The 23050-nt window shown below is 39.3% G+C and overlaps 1 protein-coding gene and 1 long non-coding RNA gene across 6 annotated transcripts in view; one reads left to right on the plus strand and one right to left on the minus strand.

The window, feature by feature from the left end:
- The window catches only part of LOC137376502 (uncharacterized), a 130369-nt gene that overhangs the window by 102167 nt on the left and 5152 nt on the right, over positions 1–23050 (plus strand). The gene's annotated exons all lie outside the window — the stretch shown is intronic.
- nrg1 (neuregulin 1) overlaps positions 3011–23050 on the minus strand; it is a 175645-nt gene continuing 155605 nt past the window's right edge. For 2 of the 5 annotated variants that reach the window (XM_068045163.1, XM_068045160.1), the window contains exons 6-10: positions 16209–16311; positions 13399–13525; positions 10433–10563; positions 6445–6648; positions 3011–5129 (exon numbers count right to left, since the gene is read on the minus strand). In XM_068045163.1, coding sequence (XP_067901264.1) covers positions 4490–5129; positions 6445–6648; positions 10433–10563; positions 13399–13525; positions 16209–16311 — 1205 coding nt within the window. In that variant the 3' untranslated portion in view covers positions 3011–4489. Of the gene's footprint in view, positions 5130–6444; positions 6649–10432; positions 10564–13398; positions 13526–16208; positions 16312–20794; positions 20819–23050 lie in introns of all 5 variants that reach the window. The other 3 variants (XM_068045150.1, XM_068045166.1, XM_068045176.1) reach the window with 3 other exon arrangements.

Below are 23050 nucleotides of genomic sequence, written 5' to 3' on the forward strand. Positions count from 1 at the left end.
TGGTAGCACACTCACCTCTGGGTCAGAAGGTTGTGGGTTTAAGTCCCACTCCAGGACTGGAGCATAAAGATCTAGGCTGACGCTCCAATGCAGTACTGAGGGAGTGCTGCATCATCGGAAGTGCCATCTTTCAGACAAAATGTTAAACCAAGGCCCCGTCTGCCCTCTCAGATGCACATAACAGATCGTGTAGCACTATTTTGAAGAAGAGCCAGAGGAGTTATCCCTCAATCAACATCACAAATAAAGATTACCTGGTCATAATCACACTGCTGTTTGTGAGAGCTTGCTGAATGCAAATTAGCTGCCATGTTTCCTACATTGCAACAGTGACTGCACTTCAAAAAATACTTAATTGGCTGTAAAGTGCTTTGGGACATCCTATGGATGTGAACGGCTATATAAACGCATGTCTTTCTTTCTTGTCAATTAATATGATAGGATTGTGATGTGAGCTATTTTATGCATTTTACAAAGCTATGAAAATTAGCAAAACACGAAGGCTTTCTGCAAGATGAGTTGGATAAAGAAACACATCATGTCTGTGTCTGATATGAAATGGTTTAATTGTTTTTTTAAAAAAAGTAACTTCACAAATGAAAATCATAATGGAATATTTGAACTTGTGTTAAGTACATTCTTGCTCCTGGTCCACTGATTGCAAGTGCAGCCTTCAGCTGAAGCTATGTATAACTTGCAGGATTTTTTTTCAACGTTGTTCAAAGTAAGCCACATCAAGATCAAAAATGAAAATGCATCAAGGTGTTTTTGCAATTTGCATATACTGGATTTGTAGCATCTAACAATTAGATGCAGATTATATTCTTTTCACAAGAAAGATATAGATAGCCTTTATACTTGACAATAAATTATTTTTTATACCTTTTTTAATTTTTTTTAAAAAACAAAAAATTCAGGAAAAAATGTGAAACATAGAACATATATATTTTTCAGAGGTTATTTTACAAACAACATGAAGCTAAATTCACTGAATGTCAGAAAGCTGTGATATAAATAATAAAAGTACTGCCATGATATTCACAGAGTGACATTCGAGAGTTTTCACAGGAATGCTCATTAATAATAACAGTTACAGGACAAATAAAGATCGCCAATACCAAAGCAAATTGCATGGGTTCCGGACATAGTTTTAACTCTCTCTCCCAACACACACAAAAAATAAAATTAGGGGAGTACCCAAAAAAAAAACAGACAAATTGTTGCAAACGTGAGGCGTTGTCTGATTTGAATGTAAATTCTCGCCTTACTCTTTTAACTTATAACTGCAGTAGGTTTACCATTTGTAAAACGATCTGTCGGAAAAGACCAATCAACAGTAATAAGATGGAATCAGGGATCAGAATACTAGTTCTTTCTCTTTTTGTATAAGTCTGCTCTCCCTCCCCTCCCACCCCACGACATTTTATATTTTCCTCTCTGCTTTTAGCTTTAAGTCAAATCCAGCAATCGTTATAAAGGTGCCTTTTACCCGTGTCTAACTCAAAATGGTCTGAAGTTTAAACACCACCTGTTTAAAACAGTCTGTCCACAGTATTAGCACTTTTATATGTCCTAGTGCCCTAACCTAAAACATCAGTGTGAGGTTAGTGTGCCTCTAAATAATATAGAATGTAACTAACCAGTAGATACAAAATGTTAAGGATATTATATTGTTTTAAAAACTAAATTAATCAGTTATGAAGAAATAACAGAATACTGAAAACTGTAGGGGTGCAGTCAAAAGGTGTAAACAGTGTTTGTCTGAACCAACAGCTGATTACTGCTCATTGTTTACATCTCATGCACATTTAAAAAAAGGACAATTATAACATCACATGCATGTTTTCTTGGCAGATTAGGATGTATACCATGCTCATTGTATGCCGTAACAGTTAATACTTATTGTAATCATTTCTACCTCAGTGGTGCTTCAACATTTGCAGATTGCAAACAGCGTAAACATGTGATGAGAAGCACCTCAACAAAACTCTCAACTAATTTCACAGCAGATTGCTGCCCAACCCACCCAAAAGAAAAACCAGTATTTGAATGTACCCCTGCTGTTTTCAGTTTCTGTAACCCGCTGGAAACTACTGCTTGTGGATGTAAGGTTCATTTCCTAAAGTCAGCTTAGGAAGGTGGAGGATGGGTTCAATGTTCAAAGAAATGAAGCCATTGTCACCTCTCCAGAGAGAGCTAATTGGCAGAAGCTGTGGGGACTCTTGCTAGACTGAGGATGGTCAGTTTTCTTCTAATTGCTGGACGTTTGTGTTTGTCCGGTTTGGGGTTTAGAGCAAATTGGAAATGAAGGAGTCTGATTCCCTATATCGACTGTCCATTTGACCTATTTCAGACACCTCTTTCCTCAGTGTAACCCTTAAAGAACCAACAGTCTCTTTGCCACTTGCAAAATATATCAAATATTTCATCATCTGAAGTTTCGAAATGGTTATCACCCTGCATGTAATCAGATTTATGGGAAGCAGGAAGAGCAATGAAAAGAATGTCTAGTTCCACTGGATGCTTTGAATAGCTGTCAGATACTTCCACTTTGCTCATTACAAGACTGCAGAAATTCCATTGGAGTCATGAGTGTGTTAACATCGCACAATCCTTCTTCTGTATTATTAACATGCACACAATGATTTAAAAAGACACAGCATTAAAAGTGATGAAAACACAGGGTTGACAACTAGAATTGATAACACACTTGAAGTTTCTGACACATCTCTGTTGTAGTGATAGAATGAACGAGTGCTGATTATAAACATTCTATTGCAATTTTGAATAATTCAAATCTTCGGTAAGTTCAAAGAACTGGTTTGATCACTTTTGACGGCCATATAACCCTCTGGGTTTCCTTGATTTTAACCGTAGAACTTGTAATGTCGTAAAAAGCGGAGGGTTATTGTTTGAGAGTTCAGATGGCACTCAGCTTTCTTTATTGCGAGAAAGGAACTGAAATTGTTGCAACTACATTGACTGGATTGATAATGAAGTACACAATTAAAACAGAAAAAAAGAGTTTATTTGAAAGAGGCTTTAAATGCGTCTGTTTCACAAACACAGGAAGATATCAGAAACTTTGTCCTTTTGCTAAATGCAGGTTAAATGCTGTGTATTTTGAACATGTATGTACGGTAATCTGCATCTCCAACTGCTTTTAATTGATGTTACCCCAAAAGGTTAACTTTCCCACATCCCATTATATTTTCAATACTTGTGTCAGTTCAATGAAGGTAAAAGTTATATGACACAGAGGCCTGCTTTCACTGCAGCTGATGGCACTAAGTAAGATGATGACAAGAAGAATATATTAACAGTTTGTTCCAAATAGTCAGAAACCATTACAGAATCCTAAAGTAGAGAAGACAGAATCCTTCCATCGAAGGCTCTCAGCCTACTCCATCAGTCAGGATCCTATGCCCTGTGACTTGCAAAGGGAAGATACTGTTCAAGTCGAGTGACTCACTCCCCGCCTTTCCTTGCCAAGATCTATCATCTTCCTTCCAAGCAGTGACTCCTCTAACTGTGTAGCTGAAAATTGACCCAAAATTCCTCCAAGTGAGGCAGAACAATTCAGATGTATACTTAGTTTAACGCCTGACGCCTGGTTCAAAGAGGGAATACTATGTTAGTTTCCCAAAGAGGTTGCTTTGCAGTATTTACAGAGTACAATGTGGGCCTACAAAAGCGCCAAGAAAACTGATACTGCTCTTTTAAAGCAAGCAGTTTCATTGAAATAATTTGACCTAACTCACTGAATAACCTTACTGTTCCTCCATTGCATATATAATACACTCCCTTTTGAAGTATGCTCATACAGGTTCACCTTCAAAATCAGCTATACGTGAAGTAGTAACTCGTTTGTTATAGATTTCCTCAAAAGAAAGATCCCCAATAACAGCGCTCACAAGATTCTGGCTTTTTCTTTTAACTCCTACTTTTGGTCTCATAAGGAAAGTTTGTTTAATCTTATAAGCCATTAGGTCCCATCAGAAACCACAGTAATGAAACATTACTGAACGAGCAGATCAAAATCCAATCTCCTTCATTCCCTCATGCACGTGGGTTTATTTTCTCAACCTCCCGTGGCCAACAACGGACCTGCTGTATCCCACTCTGAACTTCGCAGGAAAAATACCCTCATATCTTGGAAATTCTAAAGGAAATCCCTTATCAGAAGTTTGTTAGAAGGACTGTGAAACGGCAACTGATGTACTGACTCCATTTTCAGCATAAAGTAACATAAAGGCACCATTGATATCTTTCTGTGTTGAAATACTGTAAAAACGCTACATATGGCACATTAGTATTGTGAATGCTAACTTTTTTTTACATATATATATTTTAATCTATAAAAACTTGTAGACTTTCTACCAGCTGCAAGATTCTTCTGCTAAAATAAAATAAAATGTTTAATTTAAAGTAAAGTATCCGGAGTACTTCATTATATAAAATAAAGTTTTACTGGTGCATCTATGTGTTTTTAGACAGCAATTGGGTCCTGATTAGCAATTACATTGGACAGCCTGACTTGCAACTCCTCCTGTGTAGAGTACCTATTGGTGGAGTTAGTCCTGTTATCAGCCAATCGGTATGCAGCGGCTGATTCTACACTCGTTGCCATGGGGTTCTGTATGCTCAGAAAGGGCGTTTCTTCCCCTATTCGTTCATCTTCAGTTTCACTGTCAGAGCTACTGCTCTCCGAGCTTTGATTGCTCTCGCTTTCCATTTTGTGTGAAATGTGGCCATTAGCCTTTGTTCTTTTGCCTCTCCTGCTGCTGGCCCCTTTCTTGGGGGACTCGAGTGACGGCTCGTACTCCTGTGTGGTCTCGTATTCGTCGTCCTCGACCACCCTCAGTGGGCTGGCCTGGATGCTGCCGCTGTCCTTGGCAGAGTTGCGGTACTGCTTGTAAGGGTCTTGCCTCTTCTCCCGCTGTCTAGGCGGGGTCACCAGAAGTAGAGGCCTCTCCTCCTCGATTAAAGGGCTTATGGCCACAGACGGCATGGATATAGTCAGACTAGAGACTGGTGGTGACATCTCTGAGTCGGGTGACTTTGGGGACATAGGGGTTCTGAAGTCCACTGGCGACATCCTGGCTGGAGTGGTCATGGCAGAGACGAACCTGTAATGTAGGTAACAGCACCAATGAAGATGACAATAACAAAAAAAATGACCTTAGTTCATAGATATCTCCTGTAAAGGAACAGAGGAGTCTAAGATCCATTTTGTTTGTGAGCATGAGCCAAACTGTCAGATCAGAAATCAAGCCTTCGGTTATTTTTTTCTTGATCATTCAGTAACTTTTGGGAATGGATGGCACTGCTGGTTAACATATCATCCTTTGGATTTGGGTGCACTTATGTGTTCTTAGACAACAATTGGGTCCTGATTAGCAGTAACATTCGACAGCTTGGGGAAGGTCTTTTTGTAGCTGTAGAAAGAGATGGCACAGCTCAGACTGTGTTCAACTCTGACAGAGACTGATGGAATGAACATCTTTGTTACTCATTTCACAGTTATGGAGTGAAGTTTCAATCTAGTTCCTGATATGTACTACAGATCTTTAATTTAATGCTATTTAGTGAACTCAAAGAGGTAACAGGGCTGGCTAGTGTGAAACCTGTTACAGTGGGTTGCAAGGGCGATGCTCTTCTGAGGTTGAAGAGTACAAGGAGCATTGGGGGTGTGATTATATTTTTTTACATCTACACAAGAGGGCAGTCGGGGCCTCGGTTTAACATCTCATCCAAATCACAGCACCTCTTTCAGTACTGCACCAAAATATCAACTTGGATAATGTCTGCAGACCTTGGGAATGATGCTTGAACCCACAATCTTCTGACTTAAAGGCAAGACAGCTACCAATTGAGCCAAGGCTGACAGATCTCAGAACTGCAAATCAGAACCATGGCCTCAGTCCCTACAGTTACAGCCAGAGTTCAGCCCTTAGTCCCTAACATCAGAGCTGTCCTCTCAATCCCTACAGTCAGAGCTGTGCCCTCATTACCTACGGTCTAAGTAAGCTGTGCACCAGTCAGAACTCTCCTACAGTCAGAGCTACACCTTCAGTCCCTACAGTTACAATCAGACCTCCTCCTCTAGTTAGAGTTATGCCCTCAGTCCCGAACATCAGAGCTGTCCTCTCAATCCCGACAGTCAGAGCTGTGCCCTCAATCTGTGTAGTTACAGTCAGAGCTGTGCCCTCATTCCTACATTCAGAGCCATGCCCTCAGTACCTCCAGTCTAGGTAAGCTATGCCCTCAGTCCCTACAATGACAGTCAGAACTCCCCTACAGTCAGAGCTATGCCCTCTTCCTGTTAGACTTGTGCCCTCAGTCTCCACAGTTACAGACAGACCTCTCACTCTAGTCAGAGCTATGCACTCCGTTCCTACAGCTCCAGTACACTCTGTGTATATAAATGGCTACAGGGCCTACCTTTCACTATGCGGTGAATCACGGAGAGAGTCTGGAGTGTCTCTTGAGTTCCTCACACAGATAAGCATCTCTCGCCGACCTGCCACACCATTAAGTCGACCTCGGTGATTGATTGGGCTGGTGTGCCTGCTAGTTTCTATTGATGATGTTACAAGCACAGAGGGGCTGTCTGAGATGACACTTTCTGTCTGGCCTGTACTCCAACTGTGGCCAATACAAAGAGAAACAACTTTAAATCCCTTTGTCAGGCAGGCTTTCTTTGTAAAGCACAGAGTCAACTTCATTATTCTCACAAGCAAGATCTTCAGCAACTTTCCAGCTGCAATTGGCATCACACATTTAATATGACTTTTTTTTTTAAAGAGAATAAATGTCCTAATGCTTACTTCATTGAGACATGTGGGAGGTCAAGGAAGGGGCTTCAGCAATTACTTCCTGTGGGTGACAGGAAGTGATTTCTGTAATGACACCCCTCAGATTTAGATGGTTATGCTCAGTGCAATGGAATGCAAAGTAAAAAGGAAAACAAAAAGAAATAACTTGCATTTATATAGTGCCTTAGATGACCTTGGAACATCCCACTATACTTTATACCCAATGAGGTACCTTTGAAGTCTAGTCACTGTTGTAATGTAGGAAATGTGGCAGCCAGCTTGCACACAGCAAACTGCCACAAACAGCAATAAGATAATGACCAGATAATCTGCTTTTAATGATGTTGTTTGATAGATAAAAGTTAGCCAGGACTCCCCTGATTTTCTTCTAATAGTGCCATGAGATTTTTCTACATCCACCCAAGAGGTCAGACATTGTGTTTTAACTGTGGGTAGCACAATTGGCTCAAACACATCAGCTGAAGGACTGTACCTTGTAAGTGCAGTTCTACTCTCTCAGTACTGCACTGGAGTGTCAGCCTAAATTTTGTGCTCAGGTTTCTGGAGTGGGATTTGAACCCACAAGTCTCCTAACTCTGAGGCAAGAGTGCTACTCATTAAATCACAGGACCAGTACTGCTATCCTGAACACTGCCACTGGTACTGAAATGACCCGATATTGTGGCATCGTGTGTAGCCAATTCATTTAAATATTTTATTGAGGCATAGAGCATGATGCATTGGAGCACTGCAGGGCCAGAATATTGATCAGGCAGCATGCAGAGTCCTGACATTTCTATGTCCCAATCTGTGGGCAGTGGGGACAAGGAGAGAAAGAGGACAGAGTGTCCTTCGAAGAATTGACCATTGAAGGCTTCCTGGCGGTCCTATAAAGAAAGGGGCAGAATTTCATGTTGTAGAAGCGACCAAAACCTCAAATGTCCATTCAGTGGATGAAGCATTGCTGTCGTGTACCGCTCCAGTTAAAGGGAGGTTAATGCAATTTAACTGAGTCTTGTGTGTGCAGCTCCTGACAGCTGATTGTCAAGCTGTGAGTCCATTTGGGTGCATTGTGCCCTCAGACTTCTGTCTCCAACAACAGGGAGACAAATGCTGTGCAGCACTCCAGTCACTGTGGGTAGCACGATTGGCTCACGTACATCAAGTGGACTAACCGGTGCCATGTCACATCATGAAGTGGCTCAGTTCATTTTGCATTCACCCCAGTCCATTCTTTTCCTCCTTGGCATGTGACAGATGAATTTTAAGTGTGAAGCAGCACAGTCAATGGAAATAAAAATGGGGAAAGATGGTTAACAGGAGCCAATATTGTGTGCTTTGTGCTATTCTCCAAAAGTTAAAATTACCCTCGGGGTGTCAAAACTAAGCATCACCTTCAACTGTAGTGGAGATAGAGGATGGGGAACAATTGGTCCAGGGAATGCAGATGTTGTTCAGTCCTCATTTTGAACTGACCTCTTGGGTGGATGTAAAAAAATCTCATGGCACTATTTGAAGAAAGTCCGGAGCGTCCTGGCCAATTTTTATCAATCAAACAACATCATTAAAAGCAGATTACCTGGTCATTATCTTATTGCTGTTTGTGGCAGTTTGCTGTGTGCAAGCTGGCTGCCACATTTCCTACATTACAACAGTGACTAGACTTCAAAAGTACCTCATTGGGTATAAAGTATAGTGGGATGTTCCGAGGTCATCTAAGGCACTATATAAATGCAAGTTATTTCTTTTTGTTTTCCTTTTTACTTTGCATTCCATTGCACTGAGCATAACCATCTAAATCTGTGCGGGGTGTCATTACAAAGATTCTGACCTTAGTTTTGCATCCTGTTATAAATTTGCATGCTCACATTTGTAATGGAAACTGCCTATGTAAACTTGTCACATTGTCATTTAACCTCACCACTCTGTACCTCCCGCCCGCATCGCAACTACCACTCTTCCAGTACCTCTATTGGGGGAGGAAGAAGATTGCGTGTTTTGTATAGACAGGTTTTACTTTACTAATGTGGATATAGAAATGTATGAACAATGAGTGGAATTGTGCACAGGTAGTAAGAACTTTGATAGATTGAATATATTAATAAAGATTACTCTCGCTATTTTATGACCAATCTCTGTCAGCATTTAGCTACTGGCAGCTTGCTTGCTATAAGTTTACAGCTTAGTACTGTAGTGACACTGAGATAATTGACTCGACAGTGGGCAGGGTTTGGCTGGGAGCTGAGGGGGAGGGTTTCAGTTCTTCTGGCCTGGCCTCTGAATTGACAAGCGGCAACGAACCATAATCTGGCCCTAACTAAGCTCGGCTTCAATTCCCAAACATCATCACATCGTCAAAGTGGATGGGGAACACTTTTTGATAAGAGGTAGAAATATGAAAATGTAATTAGGGGGAAACTGTGGCTTTAACTCTTGTCCACTGTGCACAATTGGTAATGTTCTCACAATCTGGTTTTCAGGCTCAAGTCTTCAGTGTTATAAGGCATATCTTTGACAAAGCTGAAGGAAATGAGACACTACAGTAATAATGCCTTTTTTTTTAAAACTTAGTACCATCGCCCATTGCCAGTAAAGATCATCACCATGTAGCTCGTTTCAAAGATTAAAACATGTTGATCATGAAAATTCACAACCGTTCTGTGGACTCCCAAAATAAATTTACATGGAAATTACAGCACAGAAACATGACATTTGGCCCAATGGGTCTGCCAATGTTTATGCACCATGTGACTCTTCTCCCACACTACATCATTTAAACCTATCAGAATACCCTTCTATTCCTTTCCCCCTTATACACTTATTTAGCTTCCTATAAAATGCATCTATGGTATCTGCCTCAACCACTCCATGTGATAGCAAGTTTCACATTCTCACCACTCTCAGGGTAATGATGTTTCTGCTGAAATCCTTATTGGATTTATTAGTGACTATTTTATATTTATGTCTCCTAGTTTTGAACACCCCCAAAAGTGGAAGGTAACATCTTGCCTGCATCTACCCTATTTAAACCCCTTCATAAATTTAGAGATCGCTATTAGGCCTCCAAGTGTAGGTTAACCAAGATTCTATATAATTTTAATGTAACTTCTCTGCTTTTCAATGCTGTCCCTCTAGAAATTGAACTTTGAAAGGAATCCACTAGAATGCCTGTAATCAAGACCAGGATTTTGTGTATCCTGGCCAGGCCTCATGCTCGTCTCCAGAATGGCTAAGCCTGGCCAAGCCTCCCCCATTCCTTAGAATGCAATTGATGTAAAGTGGAAAGGCCGCGCCATTGGTGGGTGCTCTGAACATCAGCATTTCCATGCTCGGATTTTCTTCAGGACTTGGCACATTGTCGGTGCCAGACAGGTGTCCTGACCAAATAAGGGCCCACCAGATCAGCTTTGGCTGAGATCATGGCCTGGACCCCTGAAGATTTGGCCAGGAGCATTTTTTAAGATGCACTGACTAAGGATTTTCAGGGCTGTTGACTATGACTGATAGAAGTCTCTTTGTACGATATATACTTCCCCTTCTGTTCACTGCAGATCTCTGTTAGTTGATTCTTGTTCTACGCTATTTGATGGAAAATTGCTGCTTAACCCAGTTACCTGTGGCTCGGTGTATGAGTAACTGTCGTAGAGTGATGCGTTGTCGATGTGTAGTGACTTGTTGAGAACGAGGTTTCTGTTTCCCGCTCAATGACATGCTCAGTGGATCCAGGGTTTTTCATTATATATTGCTGAAACCAAACAGTACAAGGTTAGAACACAAGAAAACTCAGAACTATAAAAGGTCATCAGGCCCATCAAGCCCACTCCTGCTACAGGCCATGTATGATTTAATTACCAACATGGACATCATCCTCCACCCACGATCTCCCTCCTCTCTTCCTAATCCTCACATTAGATCTTTTGAAGTGGCAATAACAGAGAGCTCCAGTGATAGTTAAATGACAGGATTCCATAGATGGGCAGAATTTTCAAGACAAAATTAAGAGCTGATCTGAACTTTTTAAAAACTGTGCCTTTCTTTGTTAAAATGCAATGACCAGGTTAGCATACTGATCGGTATATGCTGTTCACTGGCTATTTATACACTCCAGGAGTGAAAAAAAAAACAGACACACAAAAACTACTCATCTAAAAATTTTTTTTTTTGCTACATCTTATTCCCTCATTAAAACCCCAGGCAGACGTTTCAATGAATACCAAACATGGAGAGACACAATTACTAATTGCATGTCTCAGTACAGAAAGGCTCAGAAACAAAGGAGATTTGCCTTTGTGTGCATTGTATAACGTTCAATATTTTGGAAAAAAATATTAATTACACAAAGAGTGACTTGGCTTTCACACAGCATAACATGCTGAGAAATATTTACAATGGTTTGAGGCCTGAATTTATACATTCATCATTGTGAGTGCCTATCAAGTAACTTGTGTCTAATGAACTATTTGGATCGTGATAACGTTGGTCATATTATCACCACTGTTACTATTGACTTTTGTGGCCAATTATTTGACAATTCTCCCCTACAATATCATCTTAAGCTACACAATGCTGCACATTAACTTCATACCCATTGGAATAAAATGACATCAAATGATCTACTTTATACCAAATCCTGGGCTCTTACTGAGGGACTCAGTATTTGAAGCTGCCATTAAATGGTTCTTATTGGGAAACAGCTCCACCTGCTCGGAAATGAGCTGCACTTGATAGCATCAGTCAAGAAGAAGTGGGAAATTTTGACTGGCTCCAATGTTGGCCGATGCTACTTTCAGGAACCACTGAATAGGATAGGCATAAATCCAGCACTGAGAGCTCTTACCACACTGCCTGAAGATAAATGTGTTACAGCCACTTGGAGATCAAGTTTTGAAAGTGCTCCTATCTTCAGTAAACGGAGCACTACAAACTTCTGTTCCAAGGTATCAAAATAAACCTCTTATCTACTGTAGTGTCACACCTTGACTGGAATGTTAAAGAAAATAGGACATGACCAACCAAATTAGTTATTACAAAAATTTGCTTTCACTCTTGCGTGTTTGTCCATTTACTTCTTGTATTAACAATATAGTACTTGCTAAAGACTAAAAATATGGAAATGCAATAAAACACCTTTAAGTCAGGATTAAGTAGTAGTAATGGGATACATGTGCAATGTCTTATCAAATCAAGGACAGGCTGTAAGATTGCTCAGCCTGATGTTACAACTTGACCTACAATTGTACAGCTTATTTCCAATTTGTAAATGTTGTCTCTGTGCATTTCTGTTCTTACTTCAACCTCAAATCAATTAATTGATGATCGTATTATACTGACACACTAACAAAATGCTGTTAATCCTATATTATATCTTTAAAATATTGTCTATTTGTGGCAAAGAAGACATAGACCATGAGTTCCAATTCTCCACAAATTGCTGGACAATTAAATTTTTATCTTAAATTTAATTTCTGTCTTTATTTTCTTTCTCTTAATTTGCATTCTTTATTACTCTTTCTAACTCCAATTTAACTATAATTTATCCCATTTCCTTCCCCATTGTTCTCTGTTTCTTTCTCTATTCTTTTGTTTCATTAGTTAAGGAGATAGACCACTGGGCCCAACATCCATGAAATTTCAGATGCCCCACTGACCTGTTATCAAATCACATTTCCAGTAATGTGCAGCTCAAAAATAATACAATGTGAAGGGTGAGGTAAAAAATCCAATTCAAGGCATTCGCCATGATATACCCTGCACCGGCAAGTCCTGGGCCATTAACACAATGCTATTAATCCCATATTGCATCTGCCAATACTGCTAACTCTACATTGTATCTACTGACACACTAACATGATCAATTAATCCTATGCTGTATTATATTAACAGACTTACACAACATTGCTAATTCTATAATCTATTTACTGACACGTTAACATAATACGATTAATCCTACATTGTATTGATTATTCCTAACACAATTCTAAATTGTATCTGGAGTTTTGCCAATATAACTGTCTGACCTCATTTGCTGTACAGCCAGTCCTGGCATACCCCAAAAAATTGATTGTCCTCACAACCTCTGCAGCCAATGACCAATCCTTCTGGTTGCAAGCATTCCTGCTGGTGCGTACAGGCTGGTAAAGCGATTGTTGCATCAGCGTCCCTTATGGCCTTTTGGAAGAAACAGTGGAATGTCTAATGGACGGAAACTGAAGCATCAAATGTGACTTCTAATGACTGTGTGGGTGCAAACTTGCTCAGGCACAGTTGCTGGATATTACCAGTGGTTTGAAAGCTACTTGACAATTCCACAGCACAGGCAGCAATGCTTTTTTAATTCATTCAAGGGATGTGAGCATTGGTGGCAAGGCCAGCATCTATTGCCCATCCCTAGTGCCCTTGAGAAGGTGGTGGTGAGCTAGCTCCACTCACACTACCATGGAATCATTTCTATCTGGGGCAGTCTGTAACACATAGAAGGCATCACTCGGACAAACCCCAGTGACACTGGCTGAATGCTGATACATCTGTATTGTATCTCACAGTCACACTGATACAATTCAGCTATTGTTACTCAACTTACATTTGCCAACTGAACATTGTCTGCTGGAGGGTTTGTGTGATGGGGTCCATTTACAAGGTTTACCATATTGTTTCGCTCGGAGCGGAGACTCTGTCTTAGCCTGTCATGCAGTTTTTTTCGCTGTTTTCTGTAATGGGTGGCAGAAGCAATGAAATCAGAGACAAAAATAAACATCAATTATTTGACATGGCTTTCTTTACATTCGAAGAAATAAAATTCCAGAGATGAAGTTTTGACACTCCTTTCTTCAACACCAGCGTAGCATTCAACCTGAACGCCCAACCCTTTAAATATGGCTCTTAGTTAATCCTTCCTTTGCATCCTGTCCAAGCCAACTGTTTCTAAAAATAAATATAGGAAAGAACTAACTGAATGGAGGGTTGTACTGACTGAAAACCTATTGCCGTTTGCAGCCAGTTCTACATGGCACAGATTGTGTGTTACATTTGTCAAAGAAATTGCCCAAAGGCAATTTCAACCGAAATACTTTAGATAGAAATACAAGGATTACATAAAATCTACAGCACAGAAACAGGCGTTCAGCCCAACAAGTCTATACTGGTGGTTATGCTCCACATGAGCCAACTGCTACCCTACTTCATCTCACTCTATCAACATATCTTTCTATGCTTCCTCCTTCATATACTTATCTAGCCACCCCTTAAAAGCATCTATGCTATTCATCTCAACTACTGCATGTGGTAGCAAGTTCCACATTCTAACTTCTCTCTGGGTCAAGAAGTTACTCCTGAATTTTTCATTGAATCTATTAATGACTGCCTTACAATTGTGTCCTCTAGTTTTAGACTCCCCCACAAATGTGTCATGAGTTTCTATGTGTCATCTTAAGCAACACAATGAGGTGCATGCATTCCAGATCCTTGCAGATCTCTAATTAAAACTAGTATATACAATACAGAGCAAACTATATACAGAACCTTTGTTTACGGCGTTCCAGTACAGAGCGACTATGGCTTCCAGTCACATGACTACATCCTGGTACTCAGCGCATTAGCATACTGAGTTCTGAAAGGGATATCACTCTTAAAGCGATCATACAACGAAGTGGAGACATCTTCTATTTACTCAAAAGCTTTCCTTTTCTCCCCTTAAGTAAATACTGTGCTTTGAATTCCAAATATGAATATTCAACGTCAGAACTTTGCAGAAATATGCTAGGTTGAATATAATACATGATGAAAGTTGAAAGTCACATCATGATTTCTGGGGTAGATATCCTCCAAGTTCTTTATTCCCTCCAGTCACTGACCACACACAAGTTAGAGCTGAGAAAGTGGGTAGGCAGCCGACTGCCAGACATTGTGAAATGGACAAATAATATCTCCCAGAACCTGTGTTCATTTTCATTCCTGTGCTCTAGGCTGGAGTGTGATCACAGCACCAGGCCCCTCCAAGCATGGAGATGAGATTGGGAAGTCACTAATCGTGGATGAAGCGTTACTATAAAATAGCATATCTGATGGGGATTGTCACTACTTTTAATAATGAGGTTTAATTCATTTGTTGGCCTTTACATTTAGAGCAGTATAAAATCTCATTCCTTTTGGTGAAGATTGACACATTGCGGGCAAAAGTTAACTTTGTTGTGGGTCGGCTTCCCATTATACAACCCGACCAATTTTTCTTTCCGGGGACTTTAATGGATGTACAATACACCAGCACCCATTTTGTGCCCCCACCAATGTTTTTCAACCCCATTAGCGCTCCAAAACAATATATTTTGTCCCGATTTCAAACTGCACTGACCTAAAGAGAAAAACACACTCATTATTAAACTGCCCATCTTTATCTCCTCTCCGTCCTACGAGGCCTTTTGCCATTTACTTGGGGGAGGAAGGGGGCTGGATCATTGAACAGGTGGCTTGCTCCCAGGTTTCTGCCAATGTCACTCTTAAACAGTTTGTCTCCTGTCACAAACCTCAAACTATATTATTCAGTCCCAGTTTCCTTTTTGTGCTTTTTTAAACAAACATTTAAAGTCATTTAATTTTGTGCTCATCCAAACGAATAATACCAGAACTGGGGAATGAAGCACATTCTCACTCAGACTACCAAAGCGTCAAGCTCTAGTTCAACTACAGCACAACTAGTTGCACAGTAGAATCTCACTCTAGTTCCCAAACAAGATGCTTTAACCTCAGAAAAATACACCAAGTTTTTAAAAAAATTCCATTTCCCACACTATCAAGTAATACCAGATCATGGACTCTTTTAAGCTCTGGGTTCATGGTCACGAGGAACTGAGCTGAGACTGTCCAAAGCCATTTCACATAGGACCATTTCAGCTAACTAAGAGAGAATTTGGGTCGAGTTCAAACTTGGGTCCCATTAATGGAAGGGTCATTGTACTCTTGAATTTCGTCACCTAGTCTCCTATTTGCTTTTCAATTATGTATTACATTTTATCCTTAGATTCCACCTAAGTAACAAATTTCTCTGCAGCACCTGTGGAAGAGCCTGTCACTCCAGAATTGGCCTTTATAGCCACTCCAGGTGCTGCTTCACAAACCACTGACCACCTCCAGGCGCGTATCCATTGTCTCTCGAGATAAGGAGGCTCAAAAGAAAAAAGAAAGAAACAGGAAAATATCTATTTAACAACTTAAGGTGGCATTAATTTGCCATCTACTTTGTTGTTCTTAAATATCATTTTATGGAAAGGCTGACCTTTTAAAGAAAGCCAGTTTTCAAACACAAAAAAAAAAATCGGAGGGAGGAAAGAACAGAACAGATGAATTAGTGTCAATCAGTTTCTATCTTGGATTTGAAATAATGAAATTTTGGATTACTTTGTTTTGCAGTACGCCACCACACACATGATGCCAACCACTAGGAGGGCAATACAGATCCCCGTTATCGTTAGTACTCGCTTCTGGTACAGCTCCTCAGCTTCTGAAGAAAGAAGCAGAAAACAGCAGGTTACAGCCTGAGGTTTACTGTGCAGCCAATGTGCCATGAAAATGTAATCATTTAGCTCGGTTGATGAGGAGAAATTGCTCGTACAGTTTCCATTTTCCACCTGCTTTGTGCTCTCGAAGGCAATTAAAACACACAAAATGGAAGCTCATGGCAATTTTTTTTAATCTAAAAAAGGCAATTCCCAGCTTACGCGAATATTTTCTTTTCATTTATGTTTCTTTGGATGCATGCTGTGCATAAATAGAAGCATAGAACAGAGATGGTTTTGTAATCAAAGCTTGTTTTGTAATTGTCGTCGTTGTATTGGTACTGATGACCACAGGAGTTGATGACCAAAAAGAAACATGCCAGGATCGATGTTGTCATCCATTAAGTACCAGGCAATCCAGATGACAGAAATGTAATCTGTTGTGGGATTGTCTGCCTTTTAAAAATGAGCACAGCTCTATACATTGAAATACATGCCAATCTTCTTGATCATAAATGCCATTCCAAGCATTCCCAATCAAGAACACATCCGTGTTCCATTTGTTTCAAGTCTTCTACTCAAGCACGATTGAACTAATTAAGAGAAACCTAAAAGTATTATATAAGCCAAACATTGCCTTTTTGAACTCCTGCAGTCCAACTTAAAAAAAAATTCTTGACAATTATACATAAAACTGGAGTTAAATTGTTATTGGTTTATCACTCATTGATGTTTCCCGCAGCATAAATAATACCTCATCTTAGATGTTTTTATAGTCAATCCATTGCTCCATTTTCTGAGAAATATGTAAATGCTTCAAAAGATATATTTGCTATAATTTCTGCACATTTTATTCATAATTCCTCACCTCCTTCTTGGAGCTGGCTTCACGAGCCGTGGATCAGCCAAGAGGGAAGGACAGCAATTGTTAAAAAACAGGCTTTTTAAATTTTGTTCAGTGGGAACTTTTCACCCCCCACCAACTTGAGTTAATATCACTGACAGAGAAACATCACTGAGTAAAGCACCTTTGAGGTAAATGTCAGAACAGAGGCCAGCTGACAGGACTAGGAATATTTTCATCATTACATTTAAAGTAGAACTATTTTTTTTTTTACAAAGGTCTGTTATTAAAATGAATTATTATGGAAAATCAGTGCAAAAACCTGAAGTTTCTTCCAAGCCAGATTGGCTTTCTTTAAAGAAAAAAAAACAGATGTATGTGTTATATCTGTAGCACATACTGGGAAATAAGATGCATAACATTCAAGAAAACAATAGCATCAATTACAATTAAAGGTAGATCGTGGGACAAAATGGTGGCGATTGGCAGTCATTTTGGACCTTAAGGCATACAGACATGTGTCTGTTGCAAGTCAGGCCTTCAGAAGCTCAGCAAAGAGTTCCTCAAATTCCTTGCAGTTTCTTGCGCAGATCACCTTAAGTTTCCCGATTAGCCAGATTTGATCTGCATTTATTATTTCTTTCTGACAATAGATGTAATTTGGGAACTTTTAAAAAGGGGTAGAGTACTAGGCTGGGAAGCATATTGCAAAAGAAACCCTACAAAATCTACAGTGTAAGTATGTGGAACAATTTAACGGGTCTAAAGGGATCAAAGGGTATGGGGCGAAAGCGGGAACAGGTTACTGAGTTGGATGATCAGCCATGATCAAAATGAATGGCGGAGCAGGCTCGAAGGGACGAATGGCCTACTCCTGCTCCTATTTTCTATGTTTCTACTGGGTACAGGAACTGAACAAATACTTCAAATTCTTCCTGATTTTCACTTGCACAAAGGAGTAACATTTTCTCAACAACTGCCTGTGTTTTTTGTTGACATTATTAGCATGGTTTGTGTCTTTTCCTGTACAGCTGGCCAATAGCCATCCTGCTATTTACAATAACAACATGGGACGTCACAACAGATGGGTCAACACCAAGTCCATACAAGACCAAACATCAATTCAATGGGAATTGTTCTGGAAAACTAGTTCGACAAAGCAGCGAGTGATATATATTTGTTTCAAAAAAAAGTAAAAGTAAAAGGATGCCAGTAGGATAGAGATTTTGATTTAAAAAAGTAGTTTCAAGTTAAGGAGTCAACTGTAGGCCTGGCAATAGCATGCTTGATAGTGGAAAATAAATAAAGAAACACTTGGAAGAGAGTGATTGAAGCAAGGTGTGAAGGGATGTCCCACACAACATAACCACCGACTGACTGAACCAGCACAAACGAGTTACTTGGGTACTTTGAAAATGACAAAAAATATAACAATAAAGATAAAAATGAAGGTGATTTCGATCGAATTAGAGTTCAATTTGCTTTAAGCATTTGTTTGCTTCCTTCACTAGCAGTCAGACTACAAGCTACTTCTGACTAATAAGATTTTGGTTTAGATGACTACAGTGAATCTTGCCATATTATGAGTGGAAATGAACTCATCAGAATATTTTCAAAGTGCTAGGTTAAGGTAAAGTGGCTGCACATTTTCTTACTATCTTCTTAATCATATTATAATTTTTATTAACTTTTTCCATTATGGTGTAACTAATATTAATATATTTCCCATAGAATTCCACTTATCCTATTAAAAACAATGCAAATCCATACAGATTCCAAAAGTCTCTTTAACTGAACACTTTCTTTCAAATTGTTCTACTGACACACCCAAGATTTGGGCTTGCTCTCCCACAACCCCAACCCCCCACCCCCAGATTAGGTAAATCAATTCATTTATTTCCTGAGAATTCACAGAGGCCTATTGCCGCAGCCAAAAGTTGTGTTTAAAATGTCCTCAATTAAAACACAACTTTTTGTTAAATGTCTGGCACCATTTTCTGAGGCCTTCTGGACCTGAAGGCTTCTGTGCAAAAGAGGAAGGAATCTGTATCATTTAATCCACTATGTCTCCATTATCCACAGTTCCAGATTTTTTGGGAATTACTGGAAGGACATGTGTTGATGGCCTTGTCCTGTACATCAACACTGATCATCTGCAAATGCTCAAGACCAGTTCATCTGGGAACACCGTGTTCCTCCCTTGACAGCAAAGTGGGAATTCAGAAGATACAGCCTTGTAAGGGATAATAAATTAACTGGCATCAGGCTATGGATTCATATAGTGATCAAAGGTCATTTAATTCCAAGACAGTTTTATTTTCAAAGTGGGTTCAAATTGACCCAAATAAGTGGACATTATTTTGAGCTGGCAGCAAATGTTTTAACTTAAGAGTTAAATTAGATGGGGAGGGGGGTAAGGAGCAGGATGTTGGGTGGAAAGGTCCTTTGAATTCTCCAGAGCATCAGTCATTTGGTCAACTCGCAAAAGAAACAGAGATTTGAACACATCTCAAGAATCCAGCCAGTCAGTAAAGATTAATTTCTATTATTGCAATCTTCAGCCAGAAATATAATTTACTTTTTACAAGAGTATTATGCCTATAAATTGAGTCCATTTCCATTTGTGGTATTGTTCGACTACTCTCACTGACAGGTTACAAGTTGTATTCTTTGATTTTGAGGCTTTTCGCATCTAACATTTGTTCTAGGTTCAAGTGGTTTGAAATACCAGCTAAATTACAAAATGTAAGGAACATTCAGCTAAAGGGGAAAGATTCAGAATTCAATGGCATATTGTTGAGTGCTTTTAACATTTTGTTGGATCACTTTGGGAGCTGGTAATATAATGCAAATTGGAATAAAGGCTGCCAAGTTTTATATTTTAGCTATGAAATCAATCTTAAAATTATTTGGTATCACAGTGTCTGCTATTTTAGAAACCACACCTTTACAGTTTAGTCCTTGCTCTGTGACACTGAAAAATGTGACTTGAGGAGGAAATAGCAGAAATATTTATGCTAAGACAGCACATTAGAATTTTACTGTAATTCACCTGGGAAATATTTCTCTTTTAATAACTGCATTGGCTATTGCTTTTCACACATTCAAATTTTTACATTAAGTTAAAATATTGGCCTTAAATTTAGTAAAAGAATACATTAGGTATAATTGACCTATGTCATAAAACTAGCATGCAAAATGCACTGAAAAAATCTGTGGACTATTTCTGTTACAGTCTTTTCAAAGTAATTTGTTTTGAATTGATTTTTTAAAAAACTCTAAGGAAGCTGACAGTAAAGAAGATGGAAGTCAAATCCAAATCTAGGTTGTGCAATGGAATTGATGTACTGATCAGCCATGATCTAATTGAATGGTGGAGCAGGCTCAAGGGGGCTGAATGGCCAACTCCAATTCTACAAATCAAGTTTCAATGGCCTAGGCTTGGAAGAGCTGGCAGGTCTATAATGTTTTCTACTTGCTACCCAGAAAAAGTGCGGCCAAGTGGTAGCCAGGCTGTTATGGCTGGATCATCCCTTCCAAAAGCAACAGGGGTGGGGAGAGGAGAGAAACTGAGTTAGGAATTGAAGGCAGGTCATAGCTGTCAGGTTTTATTCTGCAGATTAAAAGGAATGATTTGTCCATACCCATAAATTCAATTCCAAGATGCTCTGCCAATGCAGAAAGTTGACAAAAAAAGAAAGAAAAAAACAAGGAAAAAAAGTTTCAGAGAAGAGCAGTACAACATACTGGGGGAAAAAAATCACACGAGTAACATGATTAGCCTTGTGCTTGCCCACGAGAGACAATGATGGGTGGCAACATTCCAAAGGAGACAGTGCTCAGATAAGCTGCTTTATCCTGGTGCAAAGTGCATGCTTTCCAAAGAGAGACAATCTATACAAGCACGAGGGGAAAAAACACACTGGAGCGTTGAAAATACAGAAGGCAATTCAATTAGCCAGAGGAATAAAACATAAGAAACCTTTCTGCTAATGATACAAGGACATTTTGGGGATATTAAGCTGATTTTTTTTTTGGAAGTATTGGGTTCTCTTTCATTTCATGAGGAAGAACGATGCCTTTCATATTTAATCTGAACTTCACAAAATAGTTTACTGGCTGGATGTTTGACTTTGTTCCGATAGGTTCAAGCCCAGTAAGAAAAGAATTAAAAATTACAAAATTTATGCCCATGGCATCGAATTGTCAAAAGCAGGGAAATTTTAAGGAGTGAGATTTATGATCAGAAAAAATGCAGCCCAGCCTGATATTTTCACTGAATTGCATCAAAAGAGGTCGCATTCTTTTTCAAATCAAAGGGAGTCGTCTGCCCCAGACCAAACGATGGAGATTTATTTGAAGCATGTCAAGCAGAGCTTGAAATTCAGCATGTTTGAATATTTTGGCACATGCCTAGCATATCATTTAAATATCCTGAAAATCCAGCTTGGTTGATCGGTTGCAATAAGGAAGTGAAACTATTAGCTTGACATGAAGTGCAGTTTGAAATGCACAGGAGTTCAGATAACTTCAAAAAGGCACCGTATAAAAGGTGTTCGGAACTATTAAATGCAAAATCGATGATCTTGGGAATAATTGTCGTCAAAACAAATATTACATTGAGAGCAAAACAAATTACTGCGCAAAAAAGTGATTTCAAAATGTCAATGCTCGCCTAATTTTTGCCTTAAAGGATAAATCTGACGGATTAAACTTTAGTTTCCTCAGATGGTCCTGCAGTCCTGCATGAGCACTGCTAACAATATACATTAGTCATGTTGGAAAAGAGAAACAAAGCAGGAGTTAAATAGCCAGCATGCTTGAGCATGCATATTGCTACACTAATATCAGTGATTTACACTTGCACAAATGTTAGGCAGAATTACAATCACAGGAGAGGATTCAGTTTAGGGTTCAAGAGAGGGTCATCTAAAATGGGGCAAAATATAGGAATTTCATGAACGTTAGAATGGGTAACACAATATTAAGGAAGCATGCTCACAGAACAGGAACTTTAAGGTTCAGCATGCATCACTCCTCCCACAGACATGTAAACCCTTCACTGAACCCCACCAAGCTACGTTCAACTAACTTAAAGGATGCAGACAATTGCATTACAGAACTGGCTACAGCTATTAAAGTTATCTGGTTACTGTCAGGCAACCACTTAAAATATTTTCTATGTTGTAAACTTCTACGAATTGGCTTTCCAACTGAAACAGGACCATAACATGACAATAACTATGCCCAGTGACCAGAGAGCAATTCAGTTTGGCTTCCTTTTTTAAAAAAAAATCTTGAGGTTAAAAACAGCAAAATATTAGCTCTCTATTTAAGTTATTAGCTTCACCAGCAGGGCAATCGTAGCAGTGGTAAAGGGTGCAGAACATTCGCAGAAATCCACGTGCACATTGCAGGAGTATGTTGCCTACAGTTTCAATCAGGCATTAGGTTGCCCTGGGAAGCAGATTGATGCTAAAATTTATACAGCGGACTATTTAACAAAACCATGTCTGTCAGCTATTTGCAAAACATCAAGAGACAATATTATTGTGTGAAACCTTACAATACTTGAACACTGTAGAAATATTAATTAGTATTGTGTGGCATTCTACACAGGGTCTGGACCATGTGTAGTCTTCAGGTGAAAGTAAATTAAAGGGTGAGGATAATTGGACTGGGATTTGCAACAAAATTCTGTCCTTATTTTTATGTTATCATTATAAGTTCCTATGTCCATATTTATAATAAGAATAGCCCATGGAAAATTTGTTACACTGTAGTGTTATCCTCCTACCAGTGGTGTGGTGTCTTCACCAGCTACAGTGCAACATATCTAAGAATTTATAATGATATAAATGAAAAGAAGGCCATGCAGATACAAGATGTTTAATATATTA

Source organism: Heterodontus francisci, chromosome 1 (assembly GCF_036365525.1).
Source record: "Heterodontus francisci isolate sHetFra1 chromosome 1, sHetFra1.hap1, whole genome shotgun sequence".
Lineage (NCBI taxonomy): Eukaryota > Metazoa > Chordata > Chondrichthyes > Heterodontiformes > Heterodontidae > Heterodontus > Heterodontus francisci.